Below are 22,699 nucleotides of genomic sequence, written 5' to 3' on the forward strand. Positions count from 1 at the left end.
CAAGTGAAAACTCTCAGAAGCATATCAATGTATCTAAATATAAGCAGCCAACAAAGAAGAATTGCAAGATGATGTGTTAGCAAATGAATATAGCAGAGAAATGATAAAATGCCATAGAACATCTGGCCCCAGCACAAATTTTGCTTCCCTTACATATCAAAGTAGCTGAAGTATAAATTATGCTTTTTTGAGTAGTGAGAGGTGCTGCACAGATAAAATAAGGTTTGCAAACAGCTTCTACATTTTGTCAGTAGAACAGAAATTGAAAAGATAAGTTCATAATCCTATATTACTGCTAATCAATGCAGTAGAAAGGGATTGGCAAGGTCATAATTTCCTCAAACAGTTGTTAAGGGCAAATAGGCAACCCTGACGGTACTCCATACCCTAGAGTGAATTTTTATTTCATATTTATGTGAATAAATAAATAATCTGACTATTCACTGCCGTTTAAAATAGCTATATGCCAGACTAACTTTTCCAGCATCCAGAAGTATTGCACCTTGACTCCATAACCCTCTGTCTGCATTCTGCCTAGATGTTCATGGAACTTAAAATCTTGCACATCCGAATATCACAAGATTGGTGAGGATTATGTGACCATAATTCATAATTTGCTTAAATTAGCTCCTAGAAACTTCAGTCTGAGGAAGTACCTTGTTGTGGTCCTATAGTACAGATATAATAATTCCAGCATTTAGTTGTAAATTGTCTGTTATGTAAATGACATCATATTCACAGAGACTTCACACTTTTTGAGAACAGCTTCAGCATACATACAGCTTATCCTGTCCAAGTCCTGTATTCTACTCTGACATTGTATTTGGAGAAAAGAAATAGAGACTTTAGAACCTCTTAGCAGTTCTTGCTTCCCTGTATTATTTCCTTGTCACCCTCTATTAATATCTACCAATTTCTTATTCTGGTCATGGGGTAACTTCCCTCCTCTCCAAAAATGCTAGTTGCTTTCTTCCAAAAATCATTCTTTTACAATATATTCCCAGTCTGCTTCGGCAATTTATAAAGTAAATTATTTTCTTTCATCCTAGCAAAACATGCATCTTTATTTCTAAGTAAACAGCATATTACTATGCTGTTTCATCCAACAATAATGGATATAGTATTTCATTGTACCTAGGAACAGACTGATCTACACTGCTTCTGTTTGTGACCTGAGGACTTCTACTGAACGTTGTTTTAATACCCAGAGATTAAAATAGTTTTATACTGACAGCACTGTCTTGTTTTCATTTATTTATTAATATCAGGACTCTTAAAATATAATACATGTTTATATGAGGAATATAAAAAGAAACATCAATTCTTAAATATCAGGAAAGAGGAGTTAAGTTTAAGCCATATAGAAAGTAGAGGAAACTTTGTACTTAGAGCCATGATGTAGCACTTGGTTTTCCTGCCTGTTAGATTACATTTTGGTTGTGTAAATAAATCTGACGTGGGAAGAAGTTACAAGTTTTGATACCTCCCCAAGTGAACAAGTCCTGAACAGGCTGCTTCTCCTTCTTACCTATTTTGAACTCTCTCTATATACAGCAGTAGCAATTGCATTTGTAATAAAAAGAGTTTTAAGGGTCTGTACTGGTTTGTTTGTTTTTTTCAGGGAACAAAAGTTCTACTGGCACTTGAAGCTCCTATTTCCTCACAGTCATGCTAAATTCACAGAACAAAGGTATTCAGACGTATCTGTCAGCAAACCTACTTCATGTGAAGTTTAAATAATTATGTAATTAAATTATTTAATTTCAATAATTGCTGAATTATGTTTTACAATTACATTTGGGTTTTGTTTGGAAAGAGTTAGTTTTGCAGCCTTCTGGAAAAAAAACTCTTGAAATATTTGCTTTGAGCTGTTGTTCATGTCTTGTTACCAATTTAGGTACCTTTTTTTTAATTGAGAACATTCATTCATTCATTCATTCATTCATTCATTCATTCATTCAATTTTCATAGCCGCCCATCTCACTTTTATGTGACTCTAGGCAGCTTACAATAAAGCAAATCAAAACACAAAATACATAATATAAAACTAAAATAAAAACAAATAGCAGCTGGGCACAATCTACTCCACCCATGTAACCAAGACATGGGGTCTAGCCCACGCCCAGGATCCCAGGCTCAAGCACAAAGCCAAGTTTTCAAGGCTTACAAAAGGCCAACAGGGATGGAGCCAATCTAATCTCAGGAGGAATGATGTTCCAAGGGAAGGGTGCCATGGCAGAAAAGACTCTCCTTCTGGGCCCTGCCATCCAACACTCCCTAGCTGATGGTACCCGGACCATACCCTTCTTGCCAGATTGGATAGGATGGGTAGAAACAATTGGGGAGAGACGGCCCTGTAAATAACCTGGTCTTCAGCCGTGAAGGACTTATATATATGTGTGTATGTGTGTATGTGCGTGTGTGTGGAGAGAGAGAGAGAGAGAGAGATGGTGTGTGTGTGTGTGTGGAGAGAGAGAGAGATTTATATATATAGACATATATATATAGGACTATATATATCTATATAGATATATAGGGCTTGTTCCACATAGTACTTTTTATATGGATGTATCCTGCATTATACTCTATCTTGATATTTAGCCTAGTAAATACCATCCCTCAAGCCCTCTTCAGTTTCCTATCTAGAAAAGAATATACAACAGGAAATGGATCTACCATTAAAATATATTTAAAGAAATGGAAGAATTCTTTCAGTTTGGACTAAATCATTAGAACAGGAAAAATGTAGTGGACGGGCTTTTTGGTATCTTCAGTATGAGTTCTTAAATGCTTTGTGTGTGTCTCTGTTTTAGCCTTTTATGGATGAAACAGAGGAGATCATAAAGCTACATACATTAATGTGATGCTAACTGGTTTGTCTGTTCTTACAAATATGTTCACTGATAATTTGCCTTCCTGGACAAAGAGTGCCAGATGATAAACCATTATGTGACATTTTGAAGACATATATTGATCCTCAAGAATCTGATCCCATCAAGCAGCAAAGGTACACCTTTTACAAAATATTTAAATATTCTATTATGTAACTATATTACTACAATATATTGTGTAGATTGTAATTTTTCCAGTTGGATTCTGTACACCTTTTACAAAATATTTAAATATTATGTAACTATATTACTACAATATATTGTGTAGATTGTAATTTTTCCAGTTGGATTCTGTTACAACAGATTTTTTTAAACGTTTCGGTATTTCTTGTTATGTGATAAGATTTCTTAAACGTTACATTTTTATTACAGATTAAAAATCTACACAATGTCTCCCCAGTCAAACATACAAATTCTGATGAAAGTAGAAAATAGGCCACATAATTCTATTAGGTAAGAATTTTAATCTTATTGTTATAAAAGGAAAAAATGTATCTACATCTAGGTTACAGATAATCAGTTAGCTATGAAGTGATCAGAGATTGGATTTTGTAGAAAGAGGGAGATTCATCATTGTGTAAGCTTAATATTTTTCTTTCTTCAAAATTGTAACATCCCCAAAAAGGGCCTGCAGCTTATGCAGAGTACATGCTTGGCATAAACCACCTGAGATTCTGGGCCGGGATGGGGAAACTCGTTTGAAAGTATTTTTTAAAAAATGAAGATCACTGCAAATCATTAAGGAGAGATAGTGAGCTATATGTATAAATGGTCTCAATCAGTGTAAGGCAATTACATTATTGTATTTACATAGCACTGTATAATGCTGTATTATTATGTTACATTCTTACATTCTTATTAAGAAATTTTATTAAGTTATGGTGAAAGGAATTTTTTCTCTTCACCTTGGTCTGTGCTGGAGTGTTATAAATTATTCTCTTCTTCCATGTTTTGGTCTGGCTTTGGCAGTTGTTTTTGGTCACCTGTAATCTTTTTTCTTTCCATGCAAAATGGATGATGATGATGATGATGATGATGATAGCACCAGCTTTGAGGATATTATTAAATATATTGGATCATCTTGGATATTGTTTATTCAATACAGTAATACATTTAATTATTCTCTCTCTGGTAAAAACAGTAGCATTTGCAGCTTCTCTGGTTCTTCTCTGGAACTATGTGACTGATGGTTAAGCATATACAAAACTGAAATACACCCAACATTTGTAGAAACAAATTGGTTTGAGAGATAACAAACCCTTATCACATATAGTAGTGCTGTCTACTCATGGATGCTTTTTCTCTTTTGGTCTCAGCTTCACCTTTTCTTTGTCTGAGGCAGATGGCAAAGAACATGAATGATTCCAGACATTAGGAGAATCTACAAAGGATGAATCTTACTCATCCTCATAAGCAAAATATGCAGCATAAAAAAAGCTAATTCACTCTCAGGCAAAAGGAAAGAGAAGAAAGGAGGGGTTTTAAAGAAAGCAGACAGATTTTAGAGAAAACAATGAAGAGTTGCTGTGTTATCATAACTGTTGGCAGAGAAATCAGAAGCAGTCTGGAAGTACCTTTTCCAACTACAGTAACACATTTCATTAAAAGGCATCAGATTTCATGAGCCATGAGCTGCAGGGCACTTCATCAGATGCATAGAGTGTCTAGACTGATGTAGAATAAGGGAAAAGGGAGGGGAAGATAGTTGACTATGCAGATGAAGGTTACATGTGAATTACAAGTACCTTATCAATTAACAATTGTAATGTGTTAAAATCTCATTGTTGACTCCTTCTGAAACCTTTTGATACATGTGAGTTCAGCAGTCTCTCCCTTGTGCTGATAAAGTCTCATTTTTCCAAAGCAGTCACTTTGAGGTCTGCCATAGAGTGTCCTAGAAGACTAAAATGCTCTGATACTACTTTGTCCTTGTTTTGCTAGAGGGAGATTAGGCTTCCTGGTTGTGATTAAACTTCCAATTATCAAAACAGAGACTAATTACCAAACTAAAAATTGCTACCGATTAATGCAGTGGGATTTTTTTTTTTAATTTTTCCCCCTTGATTTGGAAGTTAACAGTTCAGAGCAGGGAATACACTGATGTTCCTTGGTTATGTTTGCAGTTTCTTACATTCCTGTTAGATATAGCTGTTTGTCCTCTTCAGAATTAATCACTTTGTCTAACATTTGTATGTTTGGAATGCCTTAATAATGACTTCATGCAGTAGGATTATTGCTTTTTCCAGTAAGGGAAGGAAAGAACCAATTGCCAAATTATACAATCTGGGGAACTACATCTTCTTGTTTTCCCAAGTGACTTTCCAGAGAAGATTTAGTGAGTAAAAGAAATTATAGTAGTCAATAAAAGGTGTGTTGGGGATAATACATGTATTTACTTAGCCTCATCATGAATCACAAGTAATTGTTAGGACTTTTTGATACTTGAATAAACTTTTTCATGCACTATTATGACTAAACTGTTGGGTTGTGTTACATCCTTGATCATTCATAGGGACACACGTATTTATGAAGAATATATCCTTAAACATCTGAAGTAGTTTCTTTCAATATTGTTTTACTTCTTCTTTTTGTGCATTCTTTTAGTACGATTTTCCATTATAATCTTGTATAATCTTTTTCTCACCCTCAGTGCCAAGAACAAGTCTGTCCCTCTTCATTTATCAGTTGATTAACCCTTTTAATTCTCAGTTTATAAGCCTCACAATAATTCTGGTTAATGTTTCTGATTTCTTGTACTATTTCTTCCTTTTAAATTTGCTATGACTTATAGTTTGCTTTCAATTCTGTCAATGCTATTTGCTTTGTCTACCTTTAAATTAGCAATTATTAAATTGTGGGCACTCCTGAATGTTTTTTTAATTGTCAGGTGGTTAATGCATCATTAAGTATTGAACTTAATGAATGTTATCGTTGTAGTTTAAAAATGTGGTTTCATATAGGAATTCTGTAAAGACTTAGTAACACCTGAGCCCCCTGCAATGTTTGAAAGTAACTTATTAAGGAAACCAGTATTTTTTTAAGAATTACAGTTGTTTTTTGTTTATATATCAAAGTTGTGAATAGCTAAAAGGGGAAAATAGGTTAGGAACCTTGTTGTAGACACTGTATTTCTCAAGTTGTATCAGTATCATATGAGTATTTTCACTTAATGCTGAGGGCCTGTATTTGCCTTATTTCTTCAGTGATATAACTCCTTGTGTATTTCAATATATTTTAATGTACTACATTAGCAAGAGTCACTTATATCATTGAGTGAAAAACAGTCATCTCTAAATATATTCAACAAATAGTGCTCGCTCTTCTCCATTTGCAATTGTACTATAAAGAGGTGTGTTATGTTTCTTTAGGATACACAAGATTTTAGACTGGCATACAGTCTTGAACATCAAAAGTGGAACGCTAGCAGTAAGTAGCATCTACATTCAGATGCACATCTCATTTTCATTTTCTGTGCCTAAACAAGGAAATTACTAATAAATAGAAAATTAGTTCTGTACCTAAATATCCTGAGTTTTAACCTGACAAGTTTTGTTTTGTTTTTCTTGTCAGTACTGCTGCTGGATATGAGAGGTATGCAAAATGTCCCAACATGGAACATTCCAGTCCTGAAATAGGACGTCCTATCTTTGTAGTAGGCCCCTTTTGAAGCTGAATTGCTTTCCAGAACATTTGGATTGGATAGGGAATGGATGATTTCCACACCCAGACTGGATATGGCTTAGCGTTTCCTATATCCATGCAATCCAACTGTGCTAGTTACCTTATCCACAGACAGCGGTGGGTATGGCCTACAAAAAATACATATCTAATAACCAGAAATGAAGCAAAGAATAAAAAAGTTCACTAAGTTGCCTATAAATCAAGGCTTTTCTTTACTAATAAATTACTAAATGTAGCAAGACTTCAAAGAAAAAAGAAAGAAAGATTTTTAGGACTGACGTTTCTCTAGCTTCACATTTTCTCATCAGTTATTTGCTGACACCCTATCCCATCATTTGCAACCTTTTAATAATTGCCTAGTATTGGCCAATCATTTATTCATATACAGTGGTACCTCGGGATACGAACGCCTCTACTAACGAACATTTCGGGTTACGACCAGCTTCGGCAGGAAAATTTTACCGTGGGTTACGAACTCGCCTCGACTTACGAACCGGATCCGCGGCCGTTTTCCCTGCTGCCACGTGGTCGCGGCTTCCTGTGGGCGAGGTCGCGGTAGCAAGGAGACGTTCGGTGAGGCTTGTGGTGTGTTTTGCGGAGTTTTACGAAGGTTTTTGGTGTGCGTGTTAGCATGGCTCCAAAGAAAATGCAGAGCAGGCTTGGCGGGAGTCAGGCTCTGAAGAGAAAATCGCTTCGGGTTGCAACCAAATTCGGGCGGAGGGCGGAACGGATTAACCGGATTTACATTGAACCCTTTGGAGAAATTCGCCTCGGGTTGCGACCAGATTTGGAGGGCAGAACGGATTAACCGGATTTACATTGAACCCTATGGGAAACTTTACCTCGACTTGAGACCAACTCGAGTTGCAACCAGAGTCACGGAACAGATTAAATTCGTATCCCGAGGTACCACTGTACTCTAGTCCTGCCAGTAATATTTTTTATCATAGTTGGCAGTTTTTATGTCAGTTCCCAGCACTACCTCAAAAGCCCCCATATTCTTAAAAGGAAAATATAAAACGCAAAGGACTGACAGAACAGCTGAAGAATTGTACTTTTTTTTTTTCAAGTAATGACTTTTTAGCGTATAAATAATTCATGGACTCAAGAATTGTTTTGTACCAAGCTGATTCTACTGTGACTCTGTGACAGGTTAAAAAAAGAAGTTTACATAAGCTCCAAATTTTCTAAGCTGTCTTCAGCATAGAGCTATAAGGAATGTGAACTGATGTAGTAGGTAAAAATGGAAGAATAATTGGGACTAGCATCAATACTTTGAATTGTTTCTTTCCCTGGTTTGAGGTAGGAATTTTGCGTGCTGCTTTCCAAGATAACCTACAAAACTTATTTTCACTTCCCTTTGCCAAAAGGGAATCCCTCAGTTTATCTCTTACTGACAGAAATGAACTAGAATTGTTCTCCTGACCTTGTCAGGAGAAGTTTAACCTTCCTTCCTTGGCAGAGCCATTGGAATATGTTTGTTTTCAATGGTGAGTGGCTTTTTGGCAGGCAATCAGCAAATAAAAACATTGTAAGAATGCAAAGACTTTATGGGAATGTAAAGTTTAAGGTTTTTTTTTTTAATCATCCTACTGTATATTAATTGAGACCTTTTATTTATGAAGGGATATGTGCCAGGTAAAATGAATACATGGCCTAACAGCCCTTTTAATAAAGAGCTTTTGTTCTTGTCAGCAGCCTTGAATAACTAAAAGTTATGCAATTTTGGCTGCATCTGATTTATTTTCTCATCCTGTTTCATCATAAAAGTTAAGCAATTCCTAATACATCAGCTATTCATCGTAAGTATAGTTTGGCAATCAGACTGTTTCAGTATCTATATAAATTAAAATCCACATACTAAACTTTATTTGGGAGTGTGAATAGGGCACATTGGTGGGTGGAATGAAGCTTATATGCCGTTTGCAGGTTTGGAGTTCTTGGTTTAGATCCAAGCCTCTCTGCATGAATTTGCCAGCTGCAGAAGCCATTGGGTCAGATACTGTTCAGGTAAAGTTCTGTGTAGCTGTGTAGCTCTTAAAATTACTCAGTAAAGGCCAACTATTGTAAAATGAGAGTCTGGTTCTAGAGACTCTTTTACTATAATGAATTATTGAATCTTCCAGATCGATTGATAAATCAGTATGATTTATATTCCACCCCTTCAGTGCCACCTTTGATGCCATTTCCAGACTGATTTAAATTCCAAAACAATAACTGAGTAGGGCTAAAACTATTGTTTAAAAGACATCTGTGTGAAAGCAAAGTGAGGATTAACTTATCTTGCCCTCACCCTTTTGGATGAGGTCTGAATTTACTCCTTAGCAAGCTTCAGCAGAACTTTTGAATAAAACTTTAAGCTGTAAGGAATTGCTGAAGCTGCAGCCTTTCAAACAAAACAGCTTTCTTTATTAGCTGCATGTTGGCAATAGTGATAACCAGCTGCACAAATTAAAAATTGTGGACTTCTGAGGGGGTGCTTCCAAGAGGTTTGTGTTAGTTTGTGGCAACGCCATGCCTCAAATTTATTTCAGAGCAGTTTTAGATTTTGTGACCACTTATGCAAGAGTTTTGTCCCACTGATTATTCAGAACACATGGCAGTATTAAACATTGGAGTATTCAAAAATATATATTGTATACCATAACACTGCCTTTCCTAGCCTAGTTTCTTCCTTTCCTAGTCTAGTTTTGGAACTACAGTCTCCAGAATTTGTAGCCAGTTTGAGTGGGAATACTGGTTGTTGTGGACTCAGAACTTACACAGAGTGCCAGGTTGGAAAATGCTGCTGTGGTAAATTCTGATTACCATAATAATCTCTCATGCTGTTTTTAAGGGACCTTAATTCTAAGAAATGTCTATTGTTAATTGAAAAAAAGTGCTGCTTTAAAGGTAATATGATTATTACTTTAGGCCTCCATTTGTATTATTTGCATATCCATAGATTAAATAAGAGGTCCCTTTACTTATGATTCTCATAAATGTTTAAATAAGATCTTAAATTGAAATTTCATTCAACACTGGGTGCTTCTTTGTTTTTGTTTATAATTAAATCATACAGCAATTGCTCTAATTGCTTTTTCCTATCTAAATTCCCCCATAGATTTGGCTGAGCTTGAAAAACTAAATAAGGGTAGTTCAGACATGGTAAAGGTCTAAACCATGAAAGACCACCAAAAAATAACAGGATTGTTTAAAAAAAACATTCTGGAGGTTTAAACCAAACATTCTGGAGTTTTGTTTTGTTTTTAAACCTTATGGATGAAGACAATTTCTTCCGTTTTTGTGTACTGCTACCAAGAAAACTACGGTAGTTTTAAGACCAAGAAGTCTTAAAAGTCAAGTTTGACTCAAAGGAGACTTGACTTTTATATTTTTATTAATTTGCAAGTCTAATATTGCCACCTATTTGTCTATCATCTCACAAGATGTCTTTTTTTAGAGAGAGAGAGAAAGTAATTTTATGGCTTTAGTGCAATATCCTAAATGCAAAACAAGACTGAACATACACAACTGAGAACAAGTTGTTAGCATGCAATGTGTTTATCATTTCTGTAGGGTGAATCTACATTATCATTTCTCCCCAAACTATGCCAGAAGCTGGTCTAAATCCCATTAAAAATATCAGTGTTATTTTCTTTTAGAATATTTTACTCAAGCCTGTCCCCTCAGTTGATTCTTAATTTTTCCTAAGCAGACATGAACCTTCTCTGATTCCTTTCAATTTCATATTAATTTTTTAAAGATTCTTTATGGTCTCTGCAAGCCCTGTCATACATTCGGAAAGAAAAATGGATGAATAGTTGATGACACTGTTTTCTGGGATTCCCTAACTTGCTGCATTTCCTCCTATTGTGCCTTAGTTTTTGCATATTTTCTTACCATATGCTTTCCTGAGATTCAATCCCATTGTCTTGTTGCATTCTGTAAAACGATCTTTACTGTAATGAGTGAAATGCTTTTTTTCTTTTTTTGCTACTATTCTTTGTTGTCTCATTGGTGATCACTAATGAGTGAGCTTGTTCACGGACTTCAATCTTACTCTCTGAAATCTCCAGAGGCCATTAAAAATAACTTGGGCTTCTGGGCCCCCACTTTGGCCACACTCTATCTACATCAACATCTGTGGCCGGTTCCCCAAGGATTGGGGGCTTGTGATCATTGTCCCTATATATAAAAAATGGAAAAAGGATGATCCTGCTGATTATAGACCGATCAGCCTCCTCAACACAATCAGCAAACTCTAGGCAAGACACCTACAGTGGAGATTCCAGGAATGGCTGGAACAAGAAAACATACTTGCAGAGGAGGAAGTTGGCTTTAGAAAACATTGAGGAAGCTGGATTCACTTAACAACCATCATAAAATGGTCGTAAAATTGGGTCTGGTCTTGTGACTCACTTAACATCCGCCCTGCTTAACAAGCAATTTTCCGATCCCTATTGTGGTCATTAAGCAAGGACTACCTGTAGATGGTCACAAGATTGAGCAGGTCTCCTATTTCAAATTGAGAGTAGTCCTTCATTCTGTCCGTGGTAGGAAAGCCCATGGGGACTACATTGCTGAAAATGCACAGAGGAGTTCATCTGCCATCCTTAAATTCATCCAAACAAGAGGTGGCCACTATATTCCTGCAGCACCCAAATTATTTGAAGCCAAGCCAATAGCACAACATTTTTATGGTGCCCAGCTGGGGCCCTTCTCCAATTTTGCGCCATTGGAACTTGCAGAATCCAAATGTCTAAAATCAGCCCTTCAAGGCCCAAAATGTGTCTCTTATGCCACCCTGAGATTAGAGATAGGCCTCATGAAAGCGGAGGCTAGAGCGTGGGTGACTATACTCAACTATTGGCTCAGACTATCCTTTTTTCCCCTTGGCCTTGCCCCATTAACTATGAGGGATGATTTTCAGTCCACATGGAAACAGGCAGTAGCAACTAAACTCTCATCCTTAGGCTTCTGTCCAGGTCATCTACTCAGCATGGGATATGATCAGGCCAAAGCTCTAATTAAACAATGTGTAGCAGACACATAGCACCAATTGGATCTTGCCAGGTCCCCAGTCTTTATTGCTAGTGAATCCAATAGGTACTCTGCCTCCCCTATGGCATACTTAACCAAACTTGAGGTACCTAAACACTGGAGGGCCTTTACTCTGGCACAATGCCATGCCCTCCCCTCAGCTGTCCTTGAAGGTCAATACAAGAAGATCCATTACCTGGAGAGACAATGCCCCTGTGACTCTGGACACACAGAAAAAAAAGAGCACGTCCTTCTCCAGTACCTGTATTGCGGAGACATTTGTACTAGCTTCATGTCACTATTATTGCATAAATACCCAGGATGCACAGGACAATTCTACACCTCGCTGCTGCTTTCATTTACCAGCCCTGCTGCAACATATAATGTTGCCAGGTTCTGCACAGCAGTGATTAAAATTTGTCAGAAGATGACCTGTGCCGTAAACTAGTCTTAATGAGCATCTAGTTCATCATACTAGAGTGCCCTATAATTTGATAGATAATAGTCTGCCACATACTAAGCTTTATGCCCCCCCTACACCCATATAATGCTCCTACCCCTCCTTTCCGATTCCTTTTCGGTATATACTTTCTGTTTTATATCTTTCAGCTTTTTATAGTTAGATATAGATAGGGACTTTGTATTTTCCCCACCGTCCTTATGCTGGTCTTTGACCATAATAAAGAATTGATTGATACTTTCTGAAATATATATACTGGATGTTTGCCTTATTCAGACTTTTGCTTGTAGTCCTGCTATATCTGAGTGTCCCAAGTCTGTGACTTTGAAACTTTGCTGGAGTCTTTAAAGAACTGGTTTTTACATCAAAGTAGCAGATGGTCTGAATCATTTTCTTCCTTTTCAGGTTTCTTAGTAAAACCAGGAGCCTGAATTGCTGCTGTCTGTGTATGTGTAACTTGCGTTGTAAATCCTGCTCACATTTCTGTACTTTGCACTTCACATTAAACTTTCTCTGTCTTTTCTTTGTTGGTGCTTCAAGAATAGTGGAAAACAATACTACTTGGAAGGGAAGTTGCTTGTTGGTTCTGTCAAGAACCAGTAAGTGAGGGGCGAAGAATCACCTGAAATGTGGAAAGGGTGGGAAGAAGCAGCAATGAGTTTAAAGTAGTGTGAGTCTAAAAGAAGGACAATCAGCAGTTTGCTGTAGCTTCATTCTAGTTTGCAATAAAGATTGTCTAGCTGTACTGTATTGTGTGCCTGAGAGGCTCCTGCCAAGTCCAAGCCCAGCAGTCAAATTAAGGCATGTGATTAGTAGCTCTTGAGTCAGTAACCAAGAAATATATGATTAACAACCTGTTAGAAATATGACTGGTAGTACAATTGGTTGTTAATCTTCATGCATTTGATGGCATTCTACTCCATGTCAAGACTCAGTTTGTGCGTTCTTAGATTCAGTGTTGCTGTTGGATATTAAGATCCCAGATGGTAGCAATTGCCAAGAATGCTTTTTTCAAATTTTCCTTGTATAGCTACTTCATCCTTTTCTGAAGAAGAATGGCACGGTCATAAAAAGGTATGCTATAGTGATATCCATATTGAATTATTATAGTTTATTCCCTCTGGTCTTAGTTCTGAAAATTATCAGAAGATGCACTTGATTCAGAATATGGCTGTGATATGCTGCTTACCATAGTAATTTCAGAATGGAGTCATTGGTTTGCATGGCAAGTACTGGTTGCAATTCTGTTAAGTCCCTAAAGAATGTGTGCCAATCTAAGCAGATCTGTCTTCTCTCCCATATGTATCTCTCATATGTGCTTCCCATATTATATAATCTTAGAGAAGTTGTCTTGATTTCATTGGCATTTAAAGCAGGTAAATAGTGAATCGTTAGGATAGGCACCAAAATTGAGTAACTTCTTCCCAGGGGAGATCTGTTCCCTCTTTTTTATGATTTTACTTCTAAAATCTCTTGACCTTATATAGTAAAAGGAACATATTTGGAGTGGCTTAATTTTAATTGTCTAAAACACATTTTAAATATGGAATTGTTGCATAAATGAATGTTTTAGTAGAGTTTTCTATAACTGAATTTTCAAGCCACTGTGACTGTGACTGTGACTGTCAAAGCCAAGCCTCAACATTATCCTTCCCAGGGTGACATTTTTGTCATGTTCAAAGTGTATTTGTATGTCTGAAATTGGGTTAAACAGTCACTGAAGTAGTGTAGCCAACTGAGAATACATTCATGGAATGTTTTATAACACATCTGTTCTACAAATGTCTACAAATCTAGACACATTGTATATGAACCTTTTTCTTCTGCAATATTGTTATTTACCTAAGCAAAGATATGAATTACACAGTTCATTGTGTTATAAACATATGCACAATCCTTTAGAAAGAGTGTTAAAAAGTGCCTTTCTTTGGGGTACGGTAATATGTACTATATGAGAGAAATGAATTGTTGTTTTTGGTTAGCTGGTCAAAGTGGCTTTAGTGCAGTTAAGAAGCAGTAAAGAGAATTGTCATGTGATCCATTTTTAAAAAAAACTGCATCCATAATGTGTTGATACACAGCTTTATCTGGGAAGTATAGAAGTGGTTAAATAGGTTAGCTGAGGGGAAACAGTTGGTAATTCAGTTGACAAAGTATCTGTGTTTTCAGGAAATTGCATTTATTTAGTGTTTGAATCCTTCTTATGGGGATTTCAGCCAAAGAATAGTTCAGGTGTCAGTGTTTTTTATAAATCATCTTGAAAAAGATTGATACCCTTAATTCTTCCACTCTGAATGATTAAATTAGGACTGAGACAAACATACACACAAAATTTCAAAGTAAGTTGTATAAACTGAATGTATACTCCAGCATGTAGTTTTTTCCTTGCCATACAACTGAGAAGTGTATCTTGCTGTATTCTAGTTCGGAAATCATAACCACAAGGAAGGTTTATTCACCACTTAGGAATGAATGTCCATCTGTTAGTTATTATCTGTGCTGTAATGCAGCTTCTCTGAATTAATACATGAAAGGAATTATAAGTGTTATGTACATCTCTTCTTTGTTCCTTCTACCCTTCTACTTCATGAAATGAACTTAAACATTGTACATTATTGTTAATATAACATACTCTATTACAGTGTTTCTCAACCTTAGCAACTTAAGATAGTGGACTTCAACTCCCAGAATTCCCCAGCCAGCCATATTGAAGTCCACATATCTTAAAGTTGCTAAGGTTGAGAAACACGGCTCTATTAACAATCTACTGCTTTTGAGAGCGAGTGTAATGTAATGGTTATGAGAGAGACCCAAATTCATCCACTCTCAGCCATGGAAGCTCACTGGGTGGCTTTGGACAGTAATTTTCTCTCAGCCTGACCTACCTCACAGGGCTATTGTGGAGGGAAGAATTGGGAGAACTATGCATTTTGCCTTGAATTCCTAAGGGAAAGGTGACATATAAATCTAACAAGGAAGGAAATAATAATACGAATTTTTAAAAATATCCTGATTATCAGCATATACTTACAAAGATGGCTCCTGAGAGCAGTCGCAGTTGGTCAACATTGCATTTTACAGACCACTCCTCAAACAAAAGACTATGTGAATTTTGAGACCAGGTGTGTAACTTTTATAAGTTTCAAGAAAGATTTATTTATTTATTTGGAAGAATTCCTCTTCCAAGCACAGTGTTCATCTGAAGACTGACAAGATGAATAGTAGTTCCATAAGATTTTTGCCTTTAACATCAATCACAGACTACAAAATTTCCATTATTAAAACTAAAGTTATTGGGCGTGATAAACAGGAAGAATGATCTAAGTAGAGAAATTCTTGCTGTTCAAACTGGCAGAAATTACTGAGTTCACTAAGATAATAGAGTCTACAGAGATAAGAACAGTTACAGAGCTCTGCATTTCTAATAGATCTATGTAGTGTGATAGTTGATAGAAATATTAGTTGATTGATTTTTTCAGGTTTGTTGGAAGCTAATAAAATAGCATATGATTTTGAGGTTTTATTAAAGTATATTAAAGCATTAAGATGCACGTAGACATGAATGGTAAGCACGTTTGGATGTCTTCTTTTCCTTTGGGACACTAGTAGTAAGTTCAGTCCATTGTGTTTCAGTGATGACACTAGTTAGTCATTCTTCAGATGCTTTTTAAAAATGATAGTATTACTATAGTAGGGAACTGAAAGTGAACCAACTGTTGTTTTTATTATTCATGATAATGTACCACTGATGGTTATTGCATAATAGCAGAATTTGAAACAAGGTATTTCAAAACAGGTATCAGAGTCTATATTGTGAGAAAACTATGTGATAAGATTCCTTGTATAGTACATGAAAAATATACTTTATTTAATGATGTAAGAACTGAAAAGCATTCAAATTAGAGGAAAACAAATATGTGTTACTTAATTTAGTACCTATTTGGTAATTAGCTCTCTTAGCCATTTATCTGTATTATAACTACCTATTTCTCAACTTCCGGGTGAGTTATGGCTGACTAAAGACATCTCTGCGAAGAGCAGAGACAATGACCGCTATGAAGAATGAAAGACCGATGAGTAGACCGGTTCTTCAGAATCTCTCCAGAGAGGAAGAGAACAGGAGATTTCCCACAAGTACTCTGAATGGCAGCTCCTCGTAGGGGACCATAAAACACCAGTCTTTCACAGGTTTGAGTGCCTGGAGCCGAGGGAGAGGTCATCTTTGATCTCAGCAGTGGCACAGACTTTAATAAGGACCCTAAGCTAGCTGAACTCACTTTCTTATCACATTCAGAAATGTTCAATTTAACTACTTTATGGATGTTAGAGACCTTCAAAACAGCAAGCTTAATTTGACACCTGGTGAGTTTTACCTTCTTCTTTGAATTTAAGGAATTTTAAACAGAGACTTAAGATTTTAAAATAGTATACATTTGGCAAAAAGCAAAAAAAAAAAAAAAAGATTTTTATTTAACAAAGTTTTAAACGGGTTGGGAGACCAGAGAGATTTGGAATATTGGTTATTTTTGGTGTAAGATTTGAAAAACAAGTATATAATTAAATAATATACCCATGGGAAATGACTGAAACAGAACTGACAAGAAATTAGGAACTGACAAGAAATCCTGGACGATGCCTCTTTATGGGATTTACAAAGTAGGCTGGTGAAAGCTTTGAAGACTGCTTTTGAATGCCAAAGATTGATAAAAGAGTAAATCCTGTGATGCCATTGGAATGATTTAAAGGTCAAGATTATGAAGAACAAAAAGAAGGAATATAAAGTTGGATTATTTGATCAAGGATAAACTATTTGTTTGATATTTCTGGTAACTCCTAATGGACTTTTTGTTGAACCACGATTGAAAAGATGATGATTTCTCAATTGCACATAGATAAAAGTTAGACTATGGGAATAAGAGGATTTTTTTATTTGTAATTTTAAAAGAGGGTGAAAAGTTACTATATTAGCTTATGCTTGGTGTGATGAAAGTTGGAAACTACTTCTTTATTATTGTCTTTGTTTCCTTTTTTTTTCTTTTCTACTTTTTTCTTTTTCCTTCTAGTTTAGTTTGTATTAATTTTTATTATGTTTACTAAAAACTTCAATAAAATTATTTTAAAAAATAATTACCTATTTCTCCTCATTATGACAGAAAGGCAGAGTATTTATTGTTAAAATTCAGTGGAAATATCATCTGTAGAAGTAAAATATTAGAAGCTAATAAAAACCCTTTTGTATAAGGAAACACTTGCAGAAGAATGGGAAAAATGCACCTTTGTTACCATGGGCACTGTGAAAACTTTAGAAAACCTTTGCATCTTTCATTTATCTCCAGAAAATTGTCTGTAGAATTGTGAGAAGATTAAGAAGCTTAAACAGCCCAAATTGAAAGAGGCAGAACTAGTTGTAACCAGCTTTTGAAAATATGAATGTAAGAGAGAGAAGGAAGCTAAAGTTTTAAAAGAGAACAAGCCCAAAGCTGTAAGTCTAATGGGCTAGCACTGCACAAAAGATTGGGAATTGAGATCAGGCAGTAAATACTACCTTTTGAGCCTCTGTCATATTTAGTCAAACATGATCGGATAAAGATTAATATATAACCTTATGGTCTCTTCTTAGTTTCCTTCCATCTCTTTCTTCTATGTAAATTAAATTTCAACGAGAGTGTAAGAGATAAAGCTTTGTTTTAGGAGCTGTGGGTGGGTTGAGGTGCTTTCTTGTAATATGAAAAACTGTCAAGTCTATCATTGTCATCACTGTAGTTTACTTTGAAACACCTAACTTAGGGTTGTTGTTGTTTTAGGAATGTCTGAGGTAGAATTGATGATACATTGAATAAACAAGGTATTTTAAGTATATGAAAATGTTGAATAAAGTGATATTGGAGGGAAACAGAATAGTATTATTTTAACAGAAAGAGGGAGAACCAAGGAGTTAAAAACAAAACAGAGTAATTGTAGATAGTTAGTGACATTACTGTAAGAAAAACTCTTCTCTCTCTTATGATTCTTTAGCTCTTCTCACTCTATCAAAGTTTTGGGTATTTGCCAGAAGTCACTGTCTATCAACCAATAAAGCTTACTTAAATCTAGGCCTTGGTGATCTAATACTTGAATAATTTACTATCATAAAATAGTTTAAAGTACAAATGTTTTATGCTCTGCCAAGCTGGACGCTAAGGATGTTTTGTCTAAAACATGAGATAATGGAAAGTGTATTGTGGCATGTGAATGACTTTAGCCTTTTGGTGGTAAATGTTTGCTTAACCAGAAAAGAATGTGTGGAGACTCTTGCCAGTGGAAAGGTACCGCCGTACTTTGCATTAAAGTACTGTAAATAAATCAGCAAATATGTTTCTCCTCATATGCTGCTCCAAATGTTATGAAAGCACTCTTTGAATTTAAAATACTCTTGCCCTTTTTTTTTTTTTGGAAAAATGGGTTTAGGAAGAACTGGTTGGTATGGTCATAATTATTTGAGGTAAAAAAAAACAACATGAAACCAAATTATTTTCATGATGATTGAAGTTGGATTTAAGGGAAGTAACTCTTCCATAAAGTTCTTTCTTCCCAAACCAGGAAAAGCAAGTTGCATTATTTTAATTGAATTCGGATCATTAAACTCTAACCCAGTGAACTTTGTCAAAAGTATTAACCTGTGCACTGTAGTTGTTGCTAAGGAATTCTATAGCAGAAACACTCTGAAGGCAACCTGGTGCCTTCTGGTCCCTTGGACTCCCAACTCCCACAATCCTATCCAACATGCATTCACTGATTTTAAGAGCTTGATAGGTATTTAATATAATTTCTCTTAGGGTTTTATATCTGTTCATTTGGGGTTTTAGGCATTGGCATTTTCATTATTTACCTATGAGAAGCATATTCTGAAATGTGGTAGTTTGTACATTCGTAATTATTAAAAAAAAAAAAAAGGCTAAGTACAAATTGCTACAGTTACTTAGCCAGACTCTGTTGATGCCTGCTTATTGCTTTGAATGCATCCTCCCAAGGGAAAAAAATATCCCATATACGGAATTGGTGTTTGATCCAAGTCGCAAGGGTAACTCAGAACACACAAATAAATGAAGTTTTCTTTGAGGAATTCAGTTTGCAGCTGCTGATATGAGGAATTCAGAACTAAACTACAAGGTTATTGCACTTTGAATTTGGTTTCCACAAACAATCATTAATTCTTCCCAGCAGTATCATTTTGCTATGTAACAGTGTTCTATGAACTTTAAATTAAACTTTCAAAATTTGGCACATACAGTGTTTAATATTGCTAGTTTGTTACTGAGAAACTGAAGGAGCAGTTTACTCCTGAGAGAATTCTCTGATCTTCTTTCTGCTTCTCTAATGGTGTATAACTTATGGATCCATCTTTCCCTAGAAAACGCAGTGAGATAAAGGGATAAATCTTAAGACATGCTTTCTGCTAGATGGCCACCACATGACTTTTTTTAAGGCAGTAACATCCACTTTGCTTTGATACTCAGGTTATTAGACATAACAGAATCAAGGACATCAGAGTGATTGTTCTTATTTGATGGGCTGTATGTAATAAATAAGGATCTAATCTAGGAATGGAATGGAATGGAATGGAATGGAATGGAATGGAATGGGGTGTCTTTAAATTACAAGTATTAGCTCATTGTTTCAAAAACTCTATGATATTACAACTTCCTGCAGAATGAAAGCCAATACAGCAAAAGAGTAAGGTAAAACATTTCTTCCTACTGTGCTACTTTTCTGTTTGCAGGGAGGCAAGGGAGATGCACTTGTAATTCTACCTTTAATCTAGAATTATCCATTGTGACAAATCTATCAGTTTTATGTTCTACCTGTGTATATTCAGTTTATCTTTTAGATGCATTCTAGCACTAGGTCCTGCATCAAATTGTAATAGAGGTCTTTCGTTTGTGTTCCATGTAGAAATATACGTGTAGGAGGGGAAAATCTCAGGCATTTTGCACATTTCTCCCTTATAACATTACTGTTATTTTTATAATTTTGATTTATTTCTATTGCTGCTTATAATTTTAGCATGTTGTAACTTACCCAGAATCTTCTGAATTAAGTAGGACATAAAATCTGTAACACAAAATAAATAAATAAATGTTCTATATTTTAAAATGGTTACATTACTCCTTTTGTTAGCTAAGCCAATCATGTTTGATATGGGTGTACACGTCTCTCTGCACACATATTCATTGTATTCCTGCACTGAGCAGTGAGATTGGACTTGATGGCCTAAATTATTTTTTCCAACTTTCTGATTACATACAAAAATTAAATAAGGAACCTGTCTACATCTTTGTCCCAAAGAAATGGTCTAATGTTTCAAGATACTTCCACCTTACTGAGCTGAAATTTGGCAAGACTTATAATAAAAATGCTAAAAGTATTCTGCCATTAGAAAAAAATCCTTAAGACATTTTTCAAAATTTAAACCCATTGATAAAACATCATGGCCTGAAAATCTGAAATGTGGTACATGTGTACTCCAAAGCATTCTCCTTACTAAAGAAATTTTAAGTAAAATAGTTGTATCTCTCCCTTCCTCATTCCCTCCCCCTTCTCCCCAGAGAGTACTACATAGCTAAGCTGCTTCATAAGCAAAGCCCAAATTAGGTATTCCTGTAGCTAGAAAAAAAAAAACCCCTTCTGTGTTGGAACATCCTAAAAATGGACTGTTTTTAAATTTGCCTTATTACAGAGGCCAACAATATGGAATTGCACATTGGAACAGAATGTTGAGCTGTAAGAAGTCTATTATTACTTCAGATATTTGAGTAAATTTTAGGGATTTTCCGTTGGTTGCCTGAAATACACTTCTGTCTTTATAGAATACAAGGTGAATTAGCACCGAATAAAAATATGTCTTGACTAGTGACTCACCAGGGTACTAAACATATTTTCACATGACCTAGAAAGCTGAAATTTGATTGCCAAACCTGTCAACCCTTTTTAAGGCTAAAATCTGATGAGAGCAAGTGAATATCTATTCCTGAAAAAAAGACCATATTGTTTTTGCATTTTCAAAGACACTGATATAGTACAATTGTGCCCAAGACATTTACTTTTATGTTGGAATAATCAAATCTTGATATAATATTTACCATGCTTATTATCCTTTTCAAAAGGTATGAAGAATTGGATGCCAGCAAAAGCCTTCTAGACAATTTGAAAGGGAAGGTTGTCATTGAATATCCAACTCTGCATGTGGTATTGAGGAAATTCAAGACAGATATGTTGATTCTTGGCCAGAACATGAACAAAGGTACTCATTATATATTCTAAATAATATTCAATGCAGAGAATAAACATGTACTTAGGTATTGGTCTGTGAATATTTGTTGTAATATAATAATATACAGCAAATATATGATTGGCATATATGTTTATTCTTTCTAGTTAAATTTCAGGTAATTTAACTATTGCAATAATATCATTAGAACTTTTTTTCCCCTATTTGCTCGTTTATTTTGTGGAAAATGTATCAAGATGTCACAGTTTCTGGTTTCTAAGTAATTAAATTTGATGGGATAGATGAGTCCACACCTGTCTCACAAATATTCTTCTGGACAATTTTGTAGCATAGCATGCATTAACGTCTGCAGTTGATTTGCTTTTCCAGATCAAATATCCTTTCTTAATTGGAAGTTTATATTACTTTGAATGCCTATACAGAGCTGATTTTTTTTTTCAAATTATGTCTGGCTATATTAGAAAATTCTGCTTCATGCAGGATGAAGCCATTAAAATTCAGTTGAGGAACCTGTGGCCCTTCACGTGTTATTAAACTTTAATTCCCAGGGATGCTCATAACAGTTCAGCAATAACTAGAAGGCCTTGTCCATCACTTTTTTTATTATAATTTGAAAACTAATAGTATAGGATTGTTGTGATGGAATGGATAAGGTATACACTGTCTGACATCCTGTTGCATGATCTCTCAGACATATAGACTGCATTTGTGGTATAATGCAGAGAAGGACCTGGGGAGAAAAATAACATTTTTCACACAGAGTCTCTCACAAGGAGGGGAAGTTGACATGGGCTAAGAAGAGGGCAGGAAATTAGTAGTGTTGAAATTGGACTTGGTGGGAGAGAAGAAGAAAAATGGCTAGCACAGAGATTCCCAAACTTTCTTGGTTCACAGCACTCCTAGCAGTTTTTAAACTCTGTAACATGGCATCCCAGGGTGCCACAGTGAACTCAGTAACAGTTCCATTTATTAAGTTGTAAAATATCCTGTGGCACCCCTGCGAATTTTCTACAGTGCCCTGGGTCACTACAGAGCACAGTTTGGGAGCCATAGGGCTAGGACACAAAGATAGAAATAGGCAATCTTGGGCTGCTGAAGAGTTATAAGTTCCCAGGTGATTGAAGATCACCAAAAAGGATCAGCAAAGAAATTGCTGTGCAAAGGAGGAGAATGATACAGCATAGGATCTGTCTATCCAGCACCGATATCCAGAGAGAGAAGAGGACCCAAAGGCACCAAAAAGATAAAGGTAATGCTAGCTGTGAGAGATTGCAGTTAAGCTTTAAGTGAAGCCCTTGATTAAGTGGGGGAAATTTAGTAGCAGCTACATTTTAGGAGAAGCTCACTCATTTCAACAGAAGTACTGCAGCCAGCTTA

At 35.7% G+C, this 22,699-nt stretch overlaps 1 protein-coding gene across 3 annotated transcripts in view; it reads left to right on the forward strand.

Moving 5' to 3' along the window:
• The window catches only part of ZNHIT6 (zinc finger HIT-type containing 6), a 49,342-nt gene that overhangs the window by 20,201 nt on the left and 6,442 nt on the right, over positions 1-22,699 (forward strand). For 2 of the 3 annotated variants that reach the window (XM_007424114.4, XM_025164038.2), the window contains 4 exons: positions 1,622-1,690; positions 2,927-3,007; positions 3,264-3,344; positions 21,198-21,334. In XM_007424114.4, coding sequence (XP_007424176.2) covers positions 1,622-1,690; positions 2,927-3,007; positions 3,264-3,344; positions 21,198-21,334 — 368 coding nt within the window. Of the gene's footprint in view, positions 1-1,621; positions 1,691-2,926; positions 3,008-3,263; positions 3,345-6,259; positions 6,318-21,197; positions 21,335-22,699 lie in introns of those variants that run through there. The other variant, XM_025164039.2, reaches the window with a different exon arrangement.

The sequence above is a fragment of the Python bivittatus genome, unplaced genomic scaffold, assembly GCF_059951505.1.
Source record: "Python bivittatus isolate LINGU-HERP-01145 unplaced genomic scaffold, Pbiv_v1 ctg000700_np1212, whole genome shotgun sequence".
NCBI classification, from domain to species: Eukaryota; Metazoa; Chordata; class Lepidosauria; order Squamata; family Pythonidae; genus Python; species Python bivittatus.